The sequence below is a fragment of the Musa acuminata genome, chromosome BXJ1-8 (genome assembly GCF_036884655.1).
Source record: "Musa acuminata AAA Group cultivar baxijiao chromosome BXJ1-8, Cavendish_Baxijiao_AAA, whole genome shotgun sequence".
Taxonomy (NCBI): Eukaryota; Viridiplantae; Streptophyta; class Magnoliopsida; order Zingiberales; family Musaceae; genus Musa; species Musa acuminata.
The window spans coordinates 34,072,789-34,100,108 of record NC_088334.1 but is presented as its reverse complement, the minus strand read 5'-3'; the positions used below and the strand labels follow the sequence as shown (position 1 = coordinate 34,100,108).

Genomic DNA, 27,320 nt, shown 5'->3' with positions numbered 1-27,320 from the left:
TGAGTTTTATGACACATGTTGAACATAATGAACTTGAGAATCACCTTCCAAAGAATATGAAGGATTTGACACATCGAATAAAAGAAGACCACTCGACTGAAAACTCAAGTGATGATGAACTTGAACTTTTCACAATAAAACTTAAAAAGTACTTAAAGCAAGAATCAAAAAATAAAAATAAATTGAAGAACAAGTGCTTTGGGACGAAACGAGCTCCTTCGAAGATAATGAGAAAATCAATAAAGGCAAGGTGACAAACTACACCTGAACGGCTTTCGACGATGAGGTAATCAAAATGCCCTTAGTTTATTTCGAAATTACATGATGCTTTTCATGAGTTATTTTTAATTTAGAAAAAAAATATAAAAAATTACATGTTTAATAAATGAAAATGCAAAAAATTAGGAATCATGCTTATCTAGCAATTTTAAAAATAGTCATGAAAATTACATGCCTTATGATAAAGGAACAAAATGTTAGACTTAAATTATGCTAGATGTTTTAATAATAATGTGTATCTTAATGATTTTCGTATTATTGAAAACACTTTATGAAATCATGCTTGATGAAATAATATAATGATGCATAATGATCATGCTTAATAAATTTATCTTTTGAAATTATGCATGATGATTTTAAGTAATGATGATTTTTGGGTGATTTATGCCTTATTGATATATGTCGTAATAAATCTTGCACTTTCGGTTTTAAAAATGATACAGATTTTTATTTGGCATAAATGAAATAAAATCGTATGAATTGAAACAACTAAAAAAAGGAAAATATTTTTCTCGAAAATTATTTTTCTCTATCTTATTGATTTTGATGAATCTATTTGTATCATTTTTACGAATCTCTTGGATTTTGAAAATAATTTTGATGATTTAAATTTAAATAAAATTTTATCCAAATCATGATCTAGATTCCTTGATATTTATAAATTAAGATTTATTATGAATCAAGATTTTTCATTAATCGTTCTCTTACGATTCTTCTTGGTATCTTATTTAAAGAAGAGATTAACTATATGAATCACGTCTTTTGATATTTAAGTGGTCTTATTTTTTATGACATGATTTCTTTTATTTATGACACGAATGTATTGAAATATTTTACACTATTATGTTCTTCCCTTATTCTTTCTTGTTTACAATGATAAAAGGGAGAAAAGTTATGATCACATTAGGATGTAATTTGATAAGTTGATATAATCATGTGAAATATTTATGATTGAAAATGATACATGAAATACTTATATTTTTTTATTACGATGATGTACGTGATGTATTAGATATGATGATTGAAATTACTTTTTGATTTGAATTCAAGATTTATCTTAATTATGATATTTTGAAATAAGAATGAATTCATTACCTTTGTCAAAATTTTGAAAATTATTGTAAAGGAAAAAAAATTACAAACATTCATCCCGCGTGGGCCTCTTTGCCCTGGTCATAAGTGGGTCCCTGCTCTTTTCTTAAATCGGGTAAGGAACCGGAAAGGGATCCCTCCCCAATTGTGCTTCCTGTGTGTTCACGAAAACCCTCGAAACCACCCTCGCCTTCTTCGTCTTCTCTTCCATCTGAATCTAGCGACCAAGACACTACCAGGAATGGCGGAGCCTGGCGAGGTCTGCAACTTCTTCCGCAAGCCCACCAAGAACAAGAACATTCGCAAGCGCAAAACCACCGGTTCCGATGACGAAGACGGCGCCGCCGATGATGCTCCATCCACCGGCCCCGCCATCGTTAAATCCAGGAAATCGATTGCCGACAACAAGCTCATGTTCTCCTCTTCATCTTCCAAACCCTCCTCCAAGCCCTCCGCGGACAGCGGCGGTGCCGGAGACCCCGACGAGGACGCGGGGGAGCGCGGCTCCGGCGCCCTCTTCCAGTTCGAGTCTTCGAAGGAGATCCAGGTCCAGCACGACAGTCGCGCCACGGCGGTCCTCGAGACGGAGACCGAATTCTCCAAGGACGCCCGGGCCATCCGCGAGCGGGTCCTGAAGCAGGCAGGGGAGGTCCTCAAGGGGAAGTCCAAAGCTGGCGGCGGTGACGACAAATTATACAAGGGGATCCACGGGTATACCGACTACAAGGCCGGGTTCCGGCGGGAGCAGACGGTGGCAGGCGAGAAGGCCGGTGGCGCCCACGGCCCGCTACGGGCTTCTGCGCACATCCGGCTGTCGGCGAGGTTCGATTACCAGCCGGACATCTGTAAGGACTATAAGGAGACGGGGTACTGCGGGTACGGAGATTCCTGCAAATTTATGCACGATAGGGGGGATTACAAGCCGGGGTGGCAGCTGGAGAAGGAGTGGGAGGAGGCTGAGAAGGCGAGGAAGAGGGGACTCGCGGCTGGGGGTGGTGGAGGAGACGGGGATGATGGTGATCAAGAGGATGATGATGACGATGATGATTCTTTGCCCTTTGCGTGCTATATATGCAGACAACCGTTTGAGGATCCAGTGGTAACCAAGTGCAAGCACTATTTTTGTGAGCATTGTGCCCTAAAGGTATGAGATATCTTTTTTTCCGTTTATTTTGTTTATTTTGCTTTTTGGTGGTCCATGAATCCGTCAAGCTTGCTTGGCTCTTATTTGAATTACTCCAAGTTAATTCATTCATTGCATTGTAATTGGTGATATCGCCAAAAATACATTCTCCAACATTCTTTTATACTTATCTTGATGTTGTGCTGGTTCTCATGCTCTTAGTAGTTTTAAGCTATATTTTCTCTCTTTCCAAAAGACAACCCTGCAAAATTTGGCTGTTATTTGGGTTACGTAGTGTGAAGATGGCAATCAGATAGGACCCTTTCTTTTATATTTAGAAGAACTAGTGAATATGTTGGCGGTAATGACAGGAGGCGCTTGAGTGATGCAAGGTGATACTCAAGAGCTTTGATGGGCCTTGGGCAGCATCTCAGTTCAGGCGCTAGGCCTCACAGCACTCGCCTGGACTGACCCTGGCAACCCAAACCCCTCAAATTGGTTCAAACTGAGTCTCTTCTCTCTTGCTCTGCAGCCAATACTGACTATTGTTGCTTCCTCTGTCCTCTTCTCCCTCTTCTTTTTCCCCTTCTCTCTCCTTTCTTTGCAACTAAGATTTTTTTTTTGCCTCCCTCTTCCCTCCCATTGCTTCCCTTTCCATCTTCTCTCCCATTGCGCTTCCCTCTGTCTTCTTCTTCTTCCTTCTGCCTCCTCTTCACAGCTTAATTAATCAATTTAACATGACAGTTCATATTACATCTCAAGTACATCAGTAACTGTAGATGCTTTAGAGGAAATATTTTTAAAACTATTGTGGAACTATATGCCGTGGCTTGGGAGTCGGTGTGGCTGGGTCCTATGCTGAGAGTGTAAGGTCGTCCATGTGGAGAGGACGCCGGAGTGAGATCGGATCGGCAGGTTGTGTCCTAGGCTTCCGCTACCCCATCGTAGCCGACCTGAGGTCTGCTTAATCGGCTTCATTCACGTCGTGATCCTGCACAACAGGTCAACGTTGGGAGGGGGATTCAAGACTCAACCCCTCCGATGTTTTAATCAGTAAGTGGATTTTGTGGTGTCCAAGGTTCTTTTCATTTCCAAATTGTGGGGTCGGTATTTATACTTGCGGAGGCGAGTTGGTCGTACGCTGGCCGTTAATGGCCATCGACCCTTCGTTCGGCGTGGCAATGCAGCACCGACTCATGCAGTCCAGATGGCACGGGTCGGCTTGTATGGTTCCCTGCCATGCGACGCCGACCCGTACGGCTCTGGATGCCGCGGGGTCGGTTGTACGCCTTCCTCCACGTCGGCTATGCTATCATGCATTGGGCTGTTCCACATTGGCTCCTTGGTGGATGCCAGCTGTCAATATTGGGTGGGGCCAGATTATTCCCTATCAAATACCATTGAAAAAGATTTATGATGGAAGTTCATTTAGTTAAATGATTCATAAGATCTATTGCTACCATTTGCATGTTCCTTTGACAAAACCACTAAAGGTGGAATATTCTGGGCAAGACAACACCAAGTTCTTATTTTGGAGTATGACATAAAACTCATGTTTTATTTGAAATTTTTTATTTTAATGACAATTTATATTCTTAATTATATTTTTTAATAAAATTTTTTGATGTGAGCACCTTGTGTTGTTTGGGCAAGCACCTAGCTCCTCAGGTAGTATGGGGCCATGGTGCCTTGTAGCTCTTAGTTCTTTTGACAACATTGTCTATTAATTAGTATGTAGTTCTTTTGCCATTTGATAAAACTCTTAGTTCAAGAAAGACTGTTTTGCTAGATCTTTTTGCAACAAATTCAAGTAATAGGATGTGAAGGTTATTTATCTCAAAGTAAGTACTTTGATACTGAAAGATAATGCACAAGTTGCTCATAGTATTTGTAGTCTCGAATCATTAGAGTGGTGTAATGTAGAATTCGTACATCAAAATTCAAGGACTCTTAAGATTTGATATCATCCATTGTATTAGTTCAAACAATTCAAACAAGGTGACATAAGAATGTTAGGGTGGATAAGATTTGATTTTTTCACTTTGTAGATTTTACTTGTTAGAGTTGACACCTCTTAAAATGTCAGGCAGAGCTATTTCATTTGAATTGTGAAGGATTTGGAAGAAGCACATACTTTGGGATGAAATCTGTGCCTGAGGAGTTAATTGAACTCTTATATTTTGCTAATTGTATATAACTGAAGCAAGACTTCAAAAATTTTCATGCTCTCCCAAAGGAAATATTTAAGTACACTCTTCAAATTATTTGAAATTTTTTGTTCTGCGTCAAGCTAAAGCTATGGGTGAGGTGGAATATTTCTACTATAACAAAATTCTGCATTTCTGGATTATTTTACTTCTTTTCATTTCCTTGGGATATTGGTGGATCAGGCCTTGGCTGTATAAGAATAATAACATGATGTATTATCATCTTTGCTGATTTAATATGTTTTGAATGTATTTTTTTGGGGATTTTGATGACTAATCATGGTAGCTGACACTTGGTGTTTATGCCTTCCATATTTTACTGTTATTAATTGGGTAAGATTCGTGAGTGATTCTTTTCAATCTCTTCATATAATTGCTTAAACCTTAAGCTTTTGGCCATATTTACAATCTAGTAAGGTTTTCTGTGCTTTTCATGTTGACAGCATCATGCAAAGAACAAGAAGTGTTTTGTTTGCAATAAACCAACACTCGGCATCTTTAATACTGCTCGTGAAATACGGAAAAAGATGGTCCAGGAGAAATAAAAGGTACTTTTGGTATTTGATGTGTTTTCCTTTCTTTTGATTTGCTCCCAAATGCAATGGGTTGATGCAATTTTTTATTGTACTGTTTAACCCTCTAATGAAGTGGAATAGCCAGAATACATGCTTTTTTAACTTTATGAACATGGTCTTGAAAAAACATGTATTAGTACATGACTTGAAGGTAAATTGCTGTCAACCCTAAGACATGAGACAAATTTGTATACATATATGTCCAAGAATAGACAAATTGATCTTAGTTCGTCCTAATCATTCATGTTTGTGTGCAAGAGTATTCACCCATAGGTAGTTTTTCTAATTATTTTTTAAATTGAAATTAAATTTTTTATTATTTCTCATCCGATACACTGCAATGTCTCAATGAGTTGGGTTCAACATTTCAACATATTTGTTGACTGTCCAGATAGTTTACTTAGAGATTTCAATGTTGGATGATGGAGCTGGTTACTGAAGGTCTGAAGTTTGTTTAGACAATTATGTGATACCTTTCGTTTGATGGTTTCCCATTGAAATTGTTTGATAGTTATCCATTTGTATCCTTTGTAAATAATAGAGTGCCTTCCTGAGATCATGCAAAAGAAGAGGTTCACATATTTTCCTTGATTAAATTTAGATGCTCACTATCCTATCCTTAATGAAGTATATAAATGCGTAAAGCAAATTGACATCTGTGGCACATTCATCAAATATATTTTTCTGTCTTTTTTATCATAGTTGGCCAAGAGAGATCATTAGAATTTAGCTGTTAAAATCACAATTCAGTCCATAGTATCACATAGATTAAATGGGATATAGTGACCAAATTACTAACCAATTGATAAATCAGATGCCACAGCGGGCTAGGGTGAACTTGTGAGTCAACTCAGGAAACTCAGTCAGGTGACCATTTCACCCACACCAAATATCTGGTTGTTTGCCCTTGTTGCTATTGTTTTCGAGTTGTGTCATGTTAGCTGTTGTTGGCCCAAATATCCACTCTACATTCGTTCATCTTGTCCTCTTTTCACCCATCTCCTCTCCTCTCTCTGCGACTACTTTCCTCCCTTCTCTTATCCCCCTTTTCGACTTTCTTTTTTCTCCCTTTCTCCCCTTTCTTTGTAGCCACAAAATGTCATAAAAGCCTGATCACTTTCCTCCAGTTCAATCTCTACTTTATACTCCAGTATTCTTCCTCTCTTCATGACTGTTCTCTTCTGTTACTTTTTCCCTATATGATAGTGTAAAATGCAAATTTCATGAAAAAAATATTTAGATGTTTTTTTATCGATTCAAGCATCATTGTATTAAAAAATGATGTTGTAAATGGAATAGAAGCATTGGGAAAATTCATGTAGTTGTCAACAAAAGAGAAATTAAGGAAAATTGATTAAATTGAGGGCGACGATAAGAAGGATGAAGAAATTATGTGAGAAAGGAAAGGAAAGAATATAAAAACATAACAGTTCTTTTGGTTTCAGATCCCAAGGATATAGCATGTCAACAAATTTCTAGATTTTTTTACAAAGTATCATCCCTATTATTTGTGTGAAAAGTCCAAAAGTCGTAATAATAAAATTAATTACATGGTTTGACTGTGTAGAAAACCTCTCATCATGAGACTAAGGAGATATTTATCAAAGAAAAGAAAAAAAAACTTAAAATTACTTGAGTATAAAACTGAGTGGGAAAAACTGGTTATTCAATTATTTCTGATTGATGATTAGATGTGAAAGATGTTTGAGATACAGTTTTCTGATGAATAGTGAGACCACTTTGTATAATCGGTCAATACATTTTATGTCTAAAAGAAGTAAAAAAAATCATGCTTGTTTTAGTGTTAACACTCTGTTAAAAGATAGGATTGACCAGATCAATCATGACTTGGATTGCAATTGCATACTTGTTTTTGGGGTATTTTATTGATTTAACAAGTACCTAAATGTTTATGTTAACATCATCCAATGTTTGAAAATAATCTAGATTAGACCAAATCTTGTTACCAAGAGATGCAAAACTTTCTTTTGATATTTCTCGTGTGCTTGTGTTTGGTTAGGCTTTCAAAAAAGTATTAGGTCCCTTTTTATCAAGTAGCAATAAATTGTTAGCAGTATATAAACCATGGACTGCTGTACCACCTAAAATGGTATAGTATGGGCGGTATGAATCGGTTCAATCATGGGCCGATATGCAAACCACCCCTGTTTTGGGTGGTCCATTTAAAATATTACAAAATAGAAAAGTAGTGGACCCCTGCCCAACTCAGCATTAAAAAATAAAAAACAAATTAGGGCTTGCAAACACGAGCCCTCTTCTCGTGTACGATGTTGTTGCCTTCGTCGCCATTATCGTTGCCGCTTCCGTTGCTGTTGTTGCTTCCGCTTCGCCACTATCGCTTTGTCATTGTTGTTGCTTCCCAAGTTCTCTTCTTTTTCTTCCTTCTTCCTCCATCGCTTCCTCTTCTTCCTTATTCTTTTGTTCCTCCGTCGCCCCTTTCTCTTCATCCTCGTTAAGACACCAATACACACCGGCATACCGTGTGTTAAGACATTGGTATAGACTAGTACGTACCGGTCTGATAGATTGTTGAAACGGGTCTGTACTCGGAAAGACAATCCTTGATATAAACTGCATCTTTTTTAAAAGGCATAATGGATTTTCGTTTTTTGGTTGGAGTTGGATGAACCTACATTATTTATGGATAATAACTGCATCAATCAAGGTCCGCCATACCGTATCGTACCGGAGTTTCGACCCGGGCTCGGTACGGTATGGTACGGGTGTACCGAGCGGTACACCCGATTTTACCGATTTATCCCTCCAAAATACTTGAAAATTAGAAAAAAAAGTTAGGATAGGGTTTTCAAGTTACAAATAAATATAGTAATAGTATAAGTTTAGCAAAATCAATGTAAATTAGGTAAAAATAGTATCACATATCTTTTTCAGGCTTTGAGGTAGTCTTGTTCGAGGTTCGTATTTCAGCCCGTTATGGATTGAAATATCTACAGAAAAATCAGTTGAATTGTTGGACTATTTTGTTACAATATAAACTCTAAAATTCAAATGAAATAAATTATCACATATCTAGATATACCTGATTGTTGTTTTACCACCAAAACGAACGACGGGCTTCCACGGGTGGTGGATCGGGGTCCTCGATCCGATACATATCAATATGATACGTTTGTTGGACCCAATCATGAAATTGATCCCATGACATAGTGTATTGATACACCGTGTGCCATTGATGCATCAATGTGGTGCTGATCGTAGACTGATTGTCATGAATCATATTTGTCCGAGGCAGCTCTTGAGGCATATATTGGTGCTGTTTTGTATAATGTTGTTGCTCAGAGAAGGATGACCAACTATACAAATTTTGATTAAATCATCATTAAAATGACTATTCGCAGTATTTAATAACTTTAATAAAACATAATTAAACTTATTTTATCATAATATATATGTTAAACACATAAAAGAAAATATTATATATGTAATTTTAATTCAATATGATTCAAATTATGATAAAATCATAATTTATCTACACTAATTATACGATTAATATAGCTAATTTTTCATAAATTACTTCTCTTACACTACTATAAGCATGACAAATACCCTAATAGGTATTAAAAACATTGAATTGATATAAAATCGAACAAATTTCGATTAAATCATCATTAAAATGACTAATCGTAGCATTAAATAACTTTAATAAAACTTAATTAAACTTATTTTACTATCATAAATATTATTCATAAATATTATTCATGATGAAACACACTAATCATAATCTTAAATATCTTAATTAATCTCTAATTAAAGAAAACGAATACATACCTCTTGATTAGAAAGTTCTTCCTCTTAATCTTCCCAAATTAGCCTCTATTGAATTCACAAATCGTTGTTTTATAGAGTTTAGGAGAGAAAAAGAAAGTTTGAGAGAGAGTTTAAGAGAGTATAATGAAATAGGGGAGAGAAGAATGGTTTACATAGGAGGAGAAAAAGCTCCAACGGTCAAATTGACCGTTGGAACACTGTAGCACTGCTACAGTGTGGTAACGGTCGATTTCGACCGTTACCGAGTGGTGCCGGACGGTAACGGTCGAAATTTCGACCGTTACCGCTCGATTTTGCCCCGTATCGCCCGATACGGGGGTTTTTGGGGCGTACCGCCCGGTAGCGGGTGGTCCGCGTACCGAAAACCCATCGGACCGGTATGTACCGCCCGGTATGGGCGGTACGCTTCGGTATGGCAGACCATGGCATCAATATTTCTTGTCCCTTGCATGCCTGACTATCAAAAGTGCATATGCTGAACTCATTTCTGATGTTACTCCTTTTATGATCTTTTATCTTATATTGGGTCCTAGCATTTGTGGGTACCTATCATCATGTTCTGCACAATTTATGTGGTTGTCATCTAATTTGGTGCTAGTTCATTGTGTTATGGACTTCAAATCCATACCTTTGTTTATGTAGGAAAAAGTTAAGAGTTTAGTTTGATTTAAGTTATGGACGATTGTTTCTTTTTTCCTCCCAACATTTTTGTTCAATCATTCTTATGAATTCAGTGCGTGGCCCTTGGGAATTTTATACTTGACAGAGGTTGTCATTCTGTAGAGCCATTTTTGCCAAATAAGCTTGCTTGAGCACTATGACTATATATATATGTATATATTTACATGTATATGTATATATATGTATGTATATGTATATACATACATATATATATACATGTGTATATATATATATATATATATATATATATATATATATATATATATATATATATATATATATATATATATATATATATATATATATATATATGTATGCTCTAACTTGGCTTAATTAACAAGAGAATGGGTCAAAAACACACAAGAAAAATAAGTTTGTTTGATCTCCATTGGCTTGTGTAACTAGTGGACATTTATGGTCTCTCCCTTTGGTCCAATATGTAAAAAATCCTAAGATCAAGAAATATGTTAATAACAATCAAAGCCTAGGTTCGGGTTTGGCTCACCTGGGTTTAATAAATTTGAATTACTTGGTTCAGTCGCACCAACTAAGGTCTCCCACTTCACCCACACCTTTGTGTGTGTGAAAGAGAAACCCTATGCTGCCACTGTTCATCGTACACTATTGACTGCTCTCTTCCTCCATACGTCGGCGACTTTAGCCTACCTTTGCCCTATGCACCACTATAGCTTCATTCAGAGGCCAACTAGATTTCCATCCCTTCAATGTTTGTTGTTTAGACAGTTTTAAACAAATGATTGAAGCTATTGGAAGATATGATCTTAAATTTAAACCTTCAAGCTATCATGAGTTGAGAGTTCCATCACTAAAAAGAAGTTGAGAGTCTCATTATTGAAAAAAAAGTTGGATTATATAAATGATTTGTTGAAGAGTCATAAGGATGTATGAGTAGAACATGGTTGCTCTATTATGTTAGATACATGAACCAGTTGGAGAGAAAGGAGCATAATCAATTTTATGATTAGTTCTTTAAAAACCATGTATGTGAAATCGATGGATTTATCTTCCTTCATGAAATCTAAAAAAAATATATTTGAGTTACTTGACAAGTTTATAAAAGAAATTGGAGAGCAAAATATGGAACATGTAATTATAGATAATGGAAGCAATCATGTCTTAGCTAGTAAGATTTTTCCTTTAAATGTTTTAAATTTTTTAATTTCTCCAATTTAAATTAAAGCAATTATGTTTTATCAAATTAGTGGTATAAGGAGAGATAAAGGAAAACCTAAAAAGATTTTAATAGAAACTATAAATAAAGATTTAAGTATTCTGAATTTAACTAAACATATGACTTTTTACAGATCTTAGTTGCAGCAAAAGATCTATGTAATTGATCCCACATAGCTGCGACTCATAGCGTTGTTGTTGTTTTTTACATAAATTACTGAAGCATAACGGTCGTATTTATGTTGGACTCTATGTGCAATACATTAAATTATCTAATGTTAGAGGATATTGAAAAAATTATAGGCATTAAAAGGACTTTGAGGAAGGTGATTTTGTTGCTGGGTTTATGTATGATCTCACTAGAGCACTAAACATGAAGAGATAATTTATAAGTAATAAAAAATTGGTAAGATATGATGTCATACGATTTGCCACTTCATTTTTGACATTGTAAAGTGTGCATAGACAAAAGCACAACCTTAGAAATATGTTTATCTCGGTGAGAAATGGGTGACAAGTAAATGGATAAAAGATGTAAACAGTAAGGAACAAGTGATATCATCTTGGTATCATCCTTTTGGAATCATATGGTTTATTAAAAATTATAGGCTCTCTTGTTAGAGTTTTTCGACTTGTAGATAATGAGAAAAAACTGACAATGGGATATATAGATATATATATATATATATATATATATATATATATGTATATATATGTAGAGCCAAGGAAACACTCTAAAAATCTTCTGGTAGGAGCGAGGAAAAAGTATATGTACATCTAAATAAAAGATGAGAATGTTGTCTTCATCATTCACTACATGTTGTGGGTATTATTTAAATCCAAAATTCTTTTATAAGTCTATTGAGCTTGATGCACAAGTTTTATCATATAAAATTTTAAACTATTATTGTTAATAGTTATGTATAAATCTGCAGTTGAATGGTAGAGTTTATTTAGAAATTCCACACCAAACTTGTATTAATTAGGTTTAAAGATTCTGAATTCCGCACCAAACTTCTAGTAATTAGCTATAAAAATTTTGAGTTTGACTTGTAGTGTCATAGGTTATGACTGAAATTTAAGTGTCTTTGAGAAGGTAAGTATATAAGAATAAAGAATATTTTAGATATTGATGCATTTAATTATATTTTTAATTTGTATGACAACAGATTCATAGAAAGAAAAGAAATTAGTTAGAGCATCAACGACTACATAATCTTGTTTACATAAAGTATAATCAAGCACTTAGGCTTGTTATTTGCGAGATAGCATTGGTCCCATTACGTTAATGATATTGATAAACGAATGAAAGAAATGAGTGGTGGTAACTTGCAAATCCCAATAATGATTTTGTTTTAGATGATGATAATTTGACATGGGGAGATATAGCAAGAGTTTTAAATGTTGGAGAAATGAGAACATACATAAGACAACTCGCGAGAACAAATTTCAATGCAAAAGCCTTAATTTCACGGCCTGCAAATGTCGAAGAGGAAACTTATTTTAATGAAGATGAATATGAAGTTCAGGGATACAAATCAGTTGAAGAGGAGGATGAAGTGGATTTTGATCATCATTAATGTTAATATTGTTTTGGTTGTCATATTTGTTATTAAATTTGGACAATGTAATTTGGTATCTTAAATGAATACAATTTGATGGATCATTTTTATTTTAGTGATCGTATTTCTCAATAATTATATCTTTTTAACTTTTAATATTTGTGAGTGTCTCGCTTCGTTGGGGTGAGCAGCTAACACCTTGGGTGTTTTGGCACCTTGTGCCTAGCGTCTTCCTCTTCCATAACTACATTACTCTTTCGAGCAGATTTCCCATTCAGCAAAATTCTTTGCACCCATTTTTTAGTCTCCAATACCTGCCTTATGGAGATATTGGATGGTGAGTTCTAGGAATTGTAATTCTTTGCTATTTCTTCACTTTGACCAGCTACATCGTGCTAGCTGACGACTACATCCTGATGTTCCTGCATGAGAACATTGATGCTAGATGTCATTTCTCTCTTGTTATTTGGCCTCAAAAGTATTGTTCACAAAATCTTGTACCAAAACATCTCTGAGGGAGGAAGCATGTGCCAGCATGGATGGGAAAATAACTACTGGTATAACACTTATTCAGACAAATTAAGATTCATATAGTTGGATGATCTCTTTCTGGCTGTGATTAACAAATGTGATATTAATTTAAGTAACTTCATCTTTTCTTCTCACCTAGTTGGCACTTGGGCTAAGCGAGGTGAGCACCGAGCACCTTAAAGTATGTCAAGCAAGGTGCTTTTGCTTGGGCACCACCTAGGAGAGCGCAAAAGCTAGGTGTTGGGTGTCTGAGGAGTTCATCCTAAGTGCAACAAGCCAACCTGTTGTGCAAGCTGATTTGATGAGCCAAGCCCGACTCAAACCTGAGCTTGGCTCCTTCTGCAATTCAATTTAAGATAGATTGACGAGCCAAACCCAACTCGAACCTAAGCCAGACCAGAGCTTAGTCTTCTACAAAGTGAGCCTGATTTAAGATGGATTGATGAGCCAAACTTAACTCAGACATTAGCCAGATCCAAGTGGAACTAATCAAGTACATTGAGTTTTGTTAATATCCCCCATCTCCTGACCTAGAGCCGAGCCAAACTAGGCCTTGATTTGGCTGCATAACAGTGTGCCCCATCTCGCCTCCTGCCGTGTGCGCACCCAAGCAGAACGGTTTCTCTTCCCTAATCCCCTTATTTGCTTCTCCAGCTGCCCCTTCTCCACCACCAGTGACTTGGCCACCTCCTTTGCATCGCTCTCCTCTGCCATGCTCCCCACTCCACTTGACAGCACTCTCCATCACGCTCTCCCTCTCTGCCTACATCTTCTCCTTTCAGCAACTATAACTTGGATATTTTGTTGTCAGAATTGTTGTGGTAACTAATGACTCTTTGATCGTTTTTTTTCCTTCTTTGGATTTGTATAAGCTGCAGCTGATGAAACATATCTGAAATCTGAATGAACACAGCCAAAGATCTATTTTTTGTATAAAAGTTGTGGTATTGGATTGGTAAATTGAAAATTTTTATATTAGCGAGCACCTCTCGGGGTATTTTTTTGGTATTTCTAACGCTCTACAATTAGGGTAATTCAACTATCAAAACTCCTAAAGCTTACCAAGTTTTCTCCACTTTGTCAAATGTAGGATTTTAGATTCAGAAGGCAGTATTTAGAGCTTCTGACTCGGTGCCATTGGCATCTGGAATATGTGGTCTCCCATAGTTAGTCATTTTTGTAAACTATTTACTGCAAGAGCTAGATTCAGAGTGTTTGTACTTCTCTAAATTTGTCTACTATCCGTAGCAGTTCATTACCTTGTTCAAGTTGGAGCTTCCACTGATCGATGATCATTAAACATGTTACTGCTGAAAGAGAAAAAAAAAAACTGAATGCCGCCGATGAAAATGCTTGGAGTGAAATCCTTATTTATACAAAAGTTTCTTAATTTTCTTTTCCAGCTTTCAAGTTCTCTTTTCTGTTGAAGACAATCTTCTGCATTATTTTGTTGATTCACCTGACTGGTACCTACAATGGGATGTGCAGCAATTCATACGAGGACACAATGAAGAAGCCGATTTTGGAAGATGCAACTCAATTCGGGCTTCGGAAGTTAAAGGTATTTTGGAGCTCGATGCTTCTTCCCCAAGAAACTATGTAGATAGCGAGGAACAGTGTAATTTGGCATTAGTGGAGGATGGAGCATGAGCTGCAATTAAGACTCGCCTGTCCGTGGTGCCATCTGTAACTTTGCATGATGCCATGCAATCTTTGTGTACTTGTGGATCATTAGGGCTGAAACAGCTGGTGTAAGTTGATTTTAATTACTTGTCAAGTAAGTTGATATATCATCGGACATGATTCTCAACCCTCTACCAACTAGAGCTCCTGTGCCTATCATCGGTAAGGTGATGGGCAATTTATTTACTGAGTTGATCGGTTATGACACGAGTGATTTATTTGCCTCTCATCGGTGGTCAAATTTCAGAAAGCATCGGATCGGCCAATATGCTTTGGTTTGATTGTGAATGGCGCATCGTTGCATGAGCTGTGAATTGTTTTTCACAAGTGAAAGGATCAGTTGTTTATTAATCGAAATCAATTGTTTATTGAGTTGCATTCGTCGGTTGCTACTGATCTGCTAACTAAAGCGAGCAGTTCATTTCGGAAAGCATGCACAAATTATTCATTTTTTTTCTTAAAAAAAATAACTAACTAATTCTTTTTTCTTAAAAAAAATTACTAACTAGCAAGCAAAGCATGCGCAAATTATTCATTCTTATTTCTTAAAAGAAAATACTAACTAGCAAAGCATGCACAAATAGATCATTATTTATCCTTATTTGGAAAAGCTTTTTAAATTTGTGAGTGATGCTCTCGTTCGTGCATGCACAAGCACGCGCACACGTGTACGTGCGCCCACACGCTCGCACGCGCGCACAGCAACACCAAATTTCAAAAAATTCAACCGTAAGAATTTTCCCCGTCAGATGGTAACAATACATATTATCAAACACACAACAACATCAGATTTCAAAACAACTACCTAAGAACTTTCCTCGTCATATGGTAAAAATACATGCGTACACACATGCACAGACAACACGCACACATCAGTGCATGCACGCACACAGCAACATCAAATTTCAACACATCAACCCTAATTTGCCACTGCAAGAATTTTCCTAGTCATATGGTAAAAACACATTCCTTCCGACTTCACATGAATACTAAAATTGAATGGTAACACTTGGTATGACTAGATTGTCGAGTAAGCTACATCGATGTACAATTAAATCGTGTGAATATTTTGACATATGGTACTGTCAAGACTGACAATACAACGCAAATCAATAGTGAAATGAATGAAACAAAGGTCTTGACAAAAAAAATTAAAAGATACCATCCTGCATTCCGCTGATACTCCATCAGACGTCAAGCCTGAATAACCCTATAACTGAAGTTGAGAAATGTCAGATTTAATTGCTCTTAATTTCAACATTTCTGAACATCAGCGAGCAATGAAAACAAATGGCCGAATTAACTATGACCTCTTGACCACTGCCATGGCAAAATGTGGGTGGTGAGTGAACTCAAATGAGACCCTGAGGGATGGGTCATCAGCACCGACTTGGTTTATGACATTTAAAGCTATCCGGTTGTGCTCTGCGACTTGCTCAAGTTGCTGCAGCTCTAGCATCCTGTTGGGATCACCAGCAAAACTTCCCTTTAGTGATGATGTGATCCTCTGGGCTTCTCGAAAGTAGTTGTGTTTCACAACACCCTGGAATGCATAAATATGCACCCATTACAGCGACCAAGAGAAAATTAATTAAAATAAACATCCTCACAAGCTTTAAACACTCACAGATATGCGTGCATGAACTGTCGACTCTTTGAAAAGGTAGTAGGAAACATGGTCGGGAACATGAGCCTTCTGTAGGAGATCAAAGTGCTGACTGAATCTCTGATTAGAGGATGTGTAACAATGATTAGTTTCCGATTTCACAAAATTATTCTGTAGAATATAGCATAAATGGGTACCTCCTCTTCACCATTGAAAGGACTCCGCATCTGGAAGGCCTTAGATTCATTATGCAGAGCTGCCAGCATCTATGATAGCAGAGAATAATAAACAGTTTTCAGAATCCATTTCATATCTTCTAAATATTTGAGAGAAAAGCTCACCATGGCCAACCCTTCGCAGAGGCAAATGTAGCAGTGGATTAATAAACTAGAGGATGACAAAGGGCCATCTCTTGCTGGATCCTTGGCATGATCCTTTTTTTTTTTCCCTCTTCTTTGGGCTGATTGGTCAAAACACAAACATCACGTTGAAATCCAATATAAAGATACCCGAGTAATCAATTTTGGTTAATTGACAAAATTCACATTAGACTCATTTGTACACAAACATTTGCACACTTTGAGCAGTTGTTAGGCCCATTTAAATGTGGTATGTTATACAAAATAACATCAATATGTATCTTTAAAAAACTGAAATAATCTAAAAAGCTCAACAAGAACTCTAATATAACCAACTCTGTAATCAAAGTGATCCAAAGGTTTGAAGTGGGTGAGTTGTGGAGTTGTCACTTCCAAAAAGGTAGTATCTATAATCATATTTAACCATCCGATGCAAGTTACCCATTACCTATGGTGTTAAATAAAAGTGGGAATGTCTTGTTGAAAGAACTTGGAAAAACATACTCCTGAAAGGTTTCTTCCATTAAAAGTAAATACAAGTAAATGGTTTGCAGGAAAGAAAAGAGAAGTAGTTCTAGTCTTCTCTTGTTTTTGGGAGTAAAAGAAACTTAAATTTATTGATTTTTGGAAAGATGAGTTAATAAAATAATGCAAAGTATGGTTTGGAAAACCATTTCACTTTCCAGAGAATAAAGGAAAAAAGAAAAGCTAAAATTTCCTAGGAAGTTAGAGACAACTTCCAATTCTAATGGTAGGGAGGAGAAAAGGAAGTTGAACCTTATATTTACATCATTTATTATAGATAGGACACTGAAATGTCCAGAGACTTTCACATGGCTGATAAGAAGAAATATAATGTTATTATTCAAAGTTTTTATAATTATAGTCCGCAATTTTTAATATATATTGGCTTGATATAGGTTATGCCTTGGATCTGTATATCAATTCGGTATAATCTTACCACTGATGAGAACCTCTTACTGACACTTTGGATTGTCATCACTTGACTAGAATCAAGCACCTCAAATGTGAGTGAGATCACTCGTGAGCTAAATGAAATTAATGAATCATTATACCAAGTAATCTAACACAGTAGGTGTGAACAGTTGACTTAAGTTACTTTAGGGACATTTACTTCAAGGGGCTTATGGCATCTTTAGCAAGAACACTGACATTGACTACCGAAATAGCATCGATCTTAGTAACACAATTAACAAGTACAGTTTGTGCTTCATTCGGCTCTAATCAGAACTATAAAGTAACCTAATTTACAGCTGATTAGCAACTATGATATGGAGGATCACCATCTCACTTGAAGAAAAGAGTAAATTGCATCATAGACCACATTATCCAATGATTAAATGTAACAGTCCACATTCTCATTGTTTCTCATTGTTACACACCAAAGTTTGCATATGATTATCGTTGAAACACCATGAGAAGTTGGTGTAGATTCACTTTAATATGCATCTACGATTATGAAGCCATGAGCTAGATAAACAAACAGAGCACAAAACAGATACATTTACTCTAAGAGTTTTGCATGATTCAATATGAAGATAAATAAGTACACACAGGAGAGAAACAATGAGAATGTAGATAACATCAATGAGCAATAAGTCTGTTCGGATGAAGAAACATCTCCATCAAACATATGATAATGAGAAGAAAATGTGTTTATACCAATGACAGCGGCTAGGACCAGGGATCTTACATTCTCAGTAAGTAGGCATAGAGGTGACGTGTGGACTGAGGAACAGTATTTCACTACCAATCAACATGATCATGAAACACATGGATTCACCCCATTGGTTTATGGACAGAAAGACCAGGACAAAAGGAAGACAGTGATATCGGGGAGTTGAGATAAGGAATTCCAAGTATTTATGGTTTCTACCAACACAATTCTCATGACTAGTATATCATGGAATGTGTTGGTTCTTTTCCTCAAAATCTGATACATCATATGGCTGAAAATGTTAATACAGTGATAACAGTCAAGAGTCTATAGTTGGAGCAACTGTACTTACCATAGTCATACTTTGACTCAACAAGCTACTACAATAGCTTTGTGATGACAATACCACTACTACATCAGATGCATACTGTCAATTAATATCAGACCAGATGCAGTGGCAGCATTCTCTGGCATGGATTCTTGAATGTATAATATTGACTTAGAACTACCTTCCTTTGAATCATCCGTTTGGTGGTCATGGATTATTTACAATGTATGACATTTCATTTTTGGTCATATGTTCATAATACATGAATCATATGTTCATTCATCGGTCTAGTTCTCTGCCAAACTGATCATATTGGTCAGTATCGGCCCATTCTGACACATGATATGGGTAGACATTCATATTGTACCAAACCGTTTGAGTACTAGTATACATACGTAACTGAGATATAATCCTTGTTGTAAATGATCAAGAAAAAGAATTAGGCTTGGAGTAGTGTAGTCCAATCCACACTTGGTGGAAGAATAAAGAGGCCTACATATATTGTATTGAAGTTCTAAAATATGATGACCTCCAATAAGTTAATCAAATCCCCAATCCAGGATAACAAAAACAAATTGTTTATACAAAGTAGGTTATGTTCTAAGCAAGGTTCTCAATTTTGAGTATCGAACTTGTGTTGGTCTGTATGGGTAAGACCCGTTCGACGTATCTATACAAGGCATGCTGGAACATCAAGTGGTACAAATAAGGGGAAGAGGAGGGAGGGGAGGATGACGTGGAAGAGAAATAGAAGTAGAACAGGAGGACAAAGAGGAGAAATAGAAGAGGAGGAGGTGAAGAAGAGAATGGGAGGATGCAACAAAAGGAAGAGGAAAGTAGGCAGCGAAGATGTAGAGGACAAGGAGGCAGTGAATGATGGAGAAGAAGACATGGCAAGGGTGACAAAGAAGGATGAATATAGATTCAGTAAGGCTTGGGGCGGCATGAGAGTGGGCAGATGATGCAAGGAGAATGGTGCACGAGAGAGAGGTGCATGCAGTTTCTTTAAGTCATCGTGCTTGTATTCTTAGCAAAAAAATCAAGTAGATGGGAGATAGAAGAAACCATCTTTGGTTCTTATAGATGATGTTGCTCTTAATAATAAAGAAACCCTTAACGCTCGTCTCTGGAAAATTTTCCACTAAAATTAGAGATAGCTTAAGAGGTCAATGCCTATTTAAAACCACTATCAAGACACCAAAGTTCACACGAAAAAAGAGTATCCAGAAAGCAAAGATCCTTTGAGCCCATTAAGAGGCATACACCAATTATTATCCAATGTAATTGTAGAACTAAGTCCAACAACTCCACTAGCTTTAGCAGCATATCCAGGAAGTTGGCCCAACTCCTTGGCCATCTGATCACAGTTCCAACTTCCAAGATCGTTGCTGGGATATGATTGTCCAAGGATAACGTGTACGAAATCATAGAGAATCAAAATCGGTCAATAAAATGTTTTAGAAGTAAACAAAAAGTTTAGAAGTTATAAAAGTTAGTAAAACATGAAAACTACAAATTAAAATTAGTGAAAATCAAAATATTATATGCTAAAAGATTTTTTCATCTTCATATTTCATAAAATATTTATCTTCTCAAGAAAAACAATGAAACCGCAATATAAAAAATAAAAATATTGTATAAGAATAACATGAAAAGTATAAGTGAATCATTATCGTAAATAATAAAAGTTTATTAGAAAATTAATAATAACACTAAAAATAAAAAATATCATAATAAATAAGTATTATATATCATACAAAAGATTTTAAAAGTTTCAATTTACAGAACTGAAGATAATTGAAGATCACAATTCAGCCTTGTGTTGCTCTAAACATTATGCAAGTGTAGATTAATGCAAAAGCAGATAAAGAAAAAAAAAAGTTCAGGACTAAATCGTAAGCCTATCGCATCTTCATTGTCCTTGTATTATCCCTATTTAATGCAGAAGCAGATAAACAAAGAAAAAGTTCAGGACTAAATTGTAAGCCTACCGCATCTTCATTGTCCTTGTAGTATCCCTATTTTCTTGAAAGGTTGAGGTCTATTCTCTGTTGTTCACTTTTCTCACTCCGTTCTCTCTATTATTTTATGTGACAGTAGATGACAATTATTGCAACTAAGGTATGCAATTTCGAATGGTACCGCCTGGTACAAGCGGTATATACCAGTCCGACGGCATACCGGTACGCGGACCGCCCGCTACCGGGCGGAACGTTTAAAAGCGCCCCGTATCGGACGATACGGGGTAATATCGGGCGGCAACGATCGAAATTTCGACCGTTACCGCCCGGCACAACTCGGTAACGATCGAAATCGACCGTTACCGCACTGTAATAGTGCTACAATGCTCTAACGGTCAAATTGACCGTCGAAGCCCTTTCTCATAGTATTTAAACCCTTCTTCTCCCCTATTTCACTCCATTACATTTTCATACTCTTTTAAACTATCTCAAACTCTTTTTTTCTCACATTTGTGCTTTCCTACATTCTACAAAACAACGATTTGTGAATTTAATCGAGGATAATTTGGGAAGATTAAGAGGAAGAACTTTCTAATCAAGAGGTATGTATTCCCTTTCTTTAATTAGATAATAATTAAAATCTTTAATATTATGATTAGTGTGTTTAATATGATTAATTCGAAATTAGATACTTAATAGGTCAAATATTTATATTTCATGCATATTAAATATTAAAAAATATTTATGATAGTAAAATAAGTTTAATTAGGTTTTATTAAAGTTATTGAATACTGCGATTAGTCATTTTAATGATGATTTAATCAAAATTTATTCGATTTTATGTCAATTCAATGTGTTTAATACCTATTAGAGTATTTGCCAGGTTTATAGTGTTGAAAGAGAAGTAATTAGTGAGAAATTAACTATGTTAATCATGTAATTAGTGTATCTAATGATGATTTTATCATAATTTGAATCATATTGGATCAAAATTACATATCTAATTTTTTTTTATGTGTTTGACATATATATGATGGTAAAATAAGTTTAATTAAATTTTATTAAAGTTATTTAATGCTGTAATTAGTCATTTTAATGATGATTTAATCGAAATTTGATCGATTTTATGTCAATTTAATGTGTTTGATACTTAAGGTGTTTGTCATATTTATAATGTTGAAAGAGAAGTAATTAGTGGAAAATTAACTATGTTAATCAGGTGATATGTGTATCTAATGATGATTTTATCATAATTTGAACAATATTGGATCAAAATTATGTATTTAATGCTTCTTTTATATATGTAACATATTTATGATAATAAAATATGATTAGTTATGTTTTAATAAAATTATTTAATGCTGTGATTATTGATTTTTTATCAATATTTGGTCAATTCAATATGTTTATACTTTATAATTTATTTGATTTAAATTTGATAGGATTATGACACCAAAAGAACAACCACATGATGATGCATAGGTTCATGCCCGAAAGATAGATAGGAACCGTCATCATTGGCAATGTATTTATTGTGGATACATTGGCAAGGGTGGAGGAATAACACGGGTGAAAATGCATTTGGCTGACGGATATCCTGATGTTGCAAAATGCAAGAAGGTTCCGACGGAGATACGTAAATTATTTCAAAGCAAGCTACAACAAGCAAAGGAAGATACATTAAAACAAAGGCAAGAGTTGAGGAAGAATATTATAGAGCTACACAGGAACCGGTTTATGATCAGTATGAGGGTTGCGGCGATCAAGTCAACCCGGATCTCACACCTGAGATTCGTGCATCATTGGAGCATCAGTATACGATCGATGAAGCAATGAGGCATCGACGACCTGACTCACAGTTGGAGCATGACAGTGGTAGTGGAATCCAAAGGTCGACCAGCATGAGGCAGCCAACTACTCCTTCTCAGTTAGGCCGAACTAGTAGCATGAGGTATGGTGGACTCCGCGGTTTTATGAGAGGTCTTGGCAGGTGGTCTGCACCATATATTGTTGATATTGATCCGCAAGCCTATCCCCCACAAACAACAAAACAGACACGGATTGACGATGCATACACAAAAGAAAAAAAACGGGATATTAGGAAGATAATCTCAAAATGGTTCAACTTCCACAGGATCCCAACCAACACAGCCCAAGATCCGTATTATCAGAGCATGGTCTCTTCTATTCAAAAGTCTAGCACAGAGATCTAACCTCCAACACCGAAGGAGATTTACGACGTGTACTTAGATGAAGAGGTGGCAGAACTAAAGGATTTGATCAAATCTTTCAAAAGACAATGGGACGAATATGGGGTGACACTGATGTGTGACAGCTGGATAGGACCAACAAGAATGAGTATCATCAACTTTCTTGTTTATTGCAACAAAAGAGTGGTGTTTCATAAGTCCGTTAATGCTTCTGAAAAGATCCAAGATGCAAACTACATTGAGAGCTTGATTGACACTATAGTAGAGGAGATTGGACCATAATATGTTGTCCAAATAATAACCGACAATGGAGCGAATTTCAGAAAGGCCGATTTGCAATTGATGGAATAAAGAAAAACTTTGTTTTGGACTCCATGTGCAGCTCATTGCATAAATCTAATGCTGAAGGATATTGGTGAGTTGGATCCGGTCAAGAATTGTGTAGCTCGAACATAATTAATTACAAAGTTTATATTTAATCATCATTGGGTCCACGCTTTAATACAAAAGTATGTAAACGGTGAGATACTCCAACCTGGAATTACTCGGTTTGCTACCAATTTTATTGCATTAAAGTCATTACAGCAAAAAAGGCATGGCTTGAAGGCAATGGTCACCTCACAAGAGTGGTCTGAATCCAGATATTCGAGATTAAGCGATGGAAAGAAGATAGAAAAGTCCATTCTTTCCTCTAGATTTTGGGAGACTACGACAGAAATTATAAAAGGTGTGGAACCACTTTATATTGTCCTCCGTAAGGTCGATATGAACAAGCATCCTCAGATGTCGTATCTTAAATATATACTGATTTCAGTAAGAGAGAAGGTCAGGAAAGCATTCAAAGATGATTTTAAGGCCGACCAATACGTACGGATCATTGATCGTTAGACCGAAGTTCATATGGATCAAGATATCCATAATGCAGGTAAATTCATATTCAAAATAATTTAATTTATTATTTTTTAGATAATAAAAAAACATACTAACAAAATTATGTCTTGCAGCGTATTATCTAAACCCGACAATTCAATATCGATATGCTCTCGGAACGCAAAATGATTTACTAACGATACTATGAAATGTTATATATCGGCTCTTGCCAAACACTACTGATGTAGCCGATGCTCTTATAGAGGGTCGATTATTTCGAGAAACAGTTGGTTCATTCTCCGACGTTGTAGCTGTATCGTGTCGTTACACTATGGATCCTGATGAGGAAAAGTTACACATATTGATTATCAATTATATTTAATGTTAATTATTTGTTATGCTAATAAAATCTTATTTATATCTTTTTTGCAGTCGAGTAGTGGCTACAATTTGGAAGGAATGCACCACATTTAAGGAAGGTTATCGTTCGTGTACTTTTATAAACAACATCTAGTGGTTGCGAACGTAATTGGTCATCGTTTGTATTGATTCACATAAAGGTCCATAATAAACTCTCCTACAGACGATTAGAGAAACTAGTATATGTCCATTATAATATGCGACTAAGATTACGATATGCTAAGTTGGAGAAAGAGCCAAAGGAACCAGATATTGATCCCATTGACCTCCAATTCTACAACGAAGATTCAAAGCCAATGTTAGATTGGGTTGAAGTAGCAGAGAACCAAGAGGATCCTCTACTTGATGAGGAGGGAGATCCTCAACGTCCTTCACGTTTTATCACTGAGACAATAGAAGAAGAAGAAGCACAACCCCAACAGATGAAAAATCCCCCTCGATCGTGGCAAGAGTCAAACAACATCGAGTCAAACTACTCGAGGAACTACAGACACCTAACGGTCATAGTCGTCCACCCAGCATGCAAAGGCAAAGGGGAAGGCAATAGCATCAATTGCATCGTTGGAAAGAATCGAGTCGGGCGATGAGACACCTTCACAATCACATTCAGCAACTCGCTTGGTCCAAAGATATGACAGCAACACAGACAGTAGTGCCTTGACGGATGATGGTGGTGATGCTGGGCAGTCGTTGGTCTCGTCTACACAACTTGAGGGTGGTGCATGGACTAAGGAGCAATATTTTACACATGCCACCCAAGATTCAGATCATGGAACTCGACAAGGTACTGCTCAAGTTTATGCATGGAAAGGGGAAGGGGAAGGGGAAGGTAGTGGATGAATTTGAGTAGATGCGACAAAGCCTACATGATATAGACACAGAAAAAAGCTCATCATATTCACAACCATCGTATTATAGAGAATCATATGGGCAACAACAGTATTGTGATAGTTGGTCTCCTTCTCTAAGCAACAGTATGATACAGAGCAGCAGATCAGTAGCAAAAGTAGAAACTTTGACATTCACCAATATATGCCTCAAGAGTTGTCTCGGACAAATATGATTCATGACAATCAGCCTACGATCAGCACCACATTGATGCATCAATGGCATACGGTGTATCAATACACTATATCATGGGATCAATTTCATGATTGGGTCTAACAAACATATCATATTAATATGCAGATGTATAGGATCGAGGACCTCGATCCACCACCCGTGGAGGCCCGTCATTCGTTTTGGTAGTAGAATTAACAATCAAGTATATCTACATATGTGATTATTTAATTCATTTGAATTTTAGAGCTCATATTGTAACAAAATAGTCTGACAATTCAAATGATTTTTCGGTAGATATTTCAATATTTATATAAAGACAATCCGTAATGGACTGAAATATGAACCTTGCACAAGATATTCTTCAAAACCCGAAAAAGATATGTGATACTATTCTTACCTAATTTACATTGATTTTGCTAAACTTATGCAATTACTATATTTATTTCTAACTTAAAAATCCTATCCTAACTTTTTTTTAATTTCAAGTATTTTCGGAAGGTTTTACACCTAAATTAGGTGTACCGCTTGGTATGCCCTAGCGTGTCGCTCGGTACACGATACCGTACCATACCGAGCCAACCTCGAAACACCGGTACGGTACGGTATTGCATACCTTGATTGCAACAATGTCAGTGATAATAGTTGTCTCTCAATAACCTTTCTCTCAATTATTGCTTCATTTGGCTTCTCTTTCCTTCTCCTTCACCTCCTACTTCTTTTTCTTGTAAGGCTATGAATTCAACCAAAATTGACCAAAACCAACTAACTCTAGTTGAAATCATGTATTGGAAATTGACTGATACCTTAAATTATGCATCTAATACATGAAGTGACAATGATCTAGAAAATGGAATAATTACTGAGAACTCCATAATAACAAAGAAATCAATATTTTGTGAGTAGAATCAAAACTCATGTTGTTTGCAATTTATCATGGATGGGGTTGTAATGATAGGAGTCTAGGAGAACCTAAGAAATCACAATGAAATTACCAACTTGATAAGGATTCTAGAAGGAAAGATTGTTTTGTCAACTTGCCATCCAATAAACTCAGGCCAACAACAAAAAGAGACAAGAGCTGGAGAGATTGCTTAAGCTGAAGAAGCTAGAGATTCTGCATAATTATTAGTCTTTGGTGACTAGAATTTAGATACATGAGGTACCAAAATACCTTTCAAAAGTAACCTAAGAATTTTGAGCATACCATGCCTTCTTACTATTGGGGCCACTTAGATTTCTTGATCACTGTTTGGCACTTTGATCATATGATCACTGTACAGAACTTTGATTATATGATCAAAGTACACACTTCTTTAAAAAGCTAAACTTTGCTAGGGAGACAAACCTAGCAAAATCTACTAACGTATTTGTTCATGGAACCATCCATATTTACTGATACCATGCAAATCAAAGCAATAACTAATGTACTTGAGAACACCATCAAAGTTATAGAGAAATAAAAGATGGTTTAAAATTTAAATAAGTCCACCTAAGACCTAAAAGATAAAGAAAACACTAAGACAAAAGCATGTAAGCCATGTTCCCATCCATTCCCATCCAAGTACAGCATATCACGTCAAGGAATTTCTGCTGGTTATTTGACATAATATATTGACCTAATCGGAATATAGGATAGATTATTTGATCTTCTTGCCCATGCAATACAACGTATTCCAGATGCAATGAGCTCCAATTTGGATAAAATGGAGGAACATCCAAAAAGATATAATTTATAAAATTAAAAGATCAAACAATTTACATTCGAGGTAAGAAAATAAGTGCCATTTTGATAAAGATTCAGGCCAGCTATCACAAGAATGTCATTCAAAAGTTAGATAAGACTTACATGTTTCACTATTGATGGCTATCCGCATCTGCATCTTCTCCATAAGCCTCATTAGAACAACATACATATACCAATAGACCATGCAGTATTCATTAGGAGAATATAGCTCCAATTCAAAACCCAACGTAAGAAACCGAGAAGCAATCCAGTAAGTATGCTCATCCGTCCATATAAGGAGACGTCTTGAGACTTTCATGCACATATTCTGTACAACAATTTGAAATCTACTGAAATGTGGATAAGACA

General features: G+C 36.1%; 2 protein-coding genes across 3 annotated transcripts in view; one reads left to right on the top strand and one right to left on the bottom strand.

The window, feature by feature from the left end:
- The first annotated feature begins 1,499 nt into the window (after positions 1-1,499).
- LOC135587731 (zinc finger CCCH domain-containing protein 15-like) lies at positions 1,500-14,861 on the top strand. Its single transcript, XM_065079457.1, has 3 exons — positions 1,500-2,515; positions 5,145-5,249; positions 14,540-14,861. The coding sequence occupies exons 1-2, from the start codon at positions 1,613-1,615 to the stop codon at positions 5,244-5,246; spliced, it is 1,005 nt and encodes a 334-aa protein (XP_064935529.1). The 5' UTR covers positions 1,500-1,612; the 3' UTR covers positions 5,247-5,249; positions 14,540-14,861.
- An 868-nt stretch (positions 14,862-15,729) lies between these two features.
- Positions 15,730-27,320, bottom strand: part of LOC135587730 (uncharacterized) — a 32,296-nt gene continuing 20,705 nt past the window's right edge. The window contains exons 12-17 of one of the 2 annotated variants that reach the window (XM_065079455.1): positions 27,075-27,279; positions 16,682-16,800; positions 16,538-16,606; positions 16,362-16,460; positions 16,045-16,277; positions 15,730-15,950 (exon numbers count right to left, since the gene is read on the bottom strand). In XM_065079455.1, the coding sequence (XP_064935527.1) occupies positions 15,929-15,950; positions 16,045-16,277; positions 16,362-16,460; positions 16,538-16,606; positions 16,682-16,800; positions 27,075-27,279 (747 nt within the window). In that variant the 3' untranslated portion in view covers positions 15,730-15,928. Of the gene's footprint in view, positions 16,278-16,361; positions 16,461-16,537; positions 16,607-16,681; positions 16,801-27,074; positions 27,280-27,320 lie in introns of both variants that reach the window. The other variant, XM_065079456.1, reaches the window with a different exon arrangement.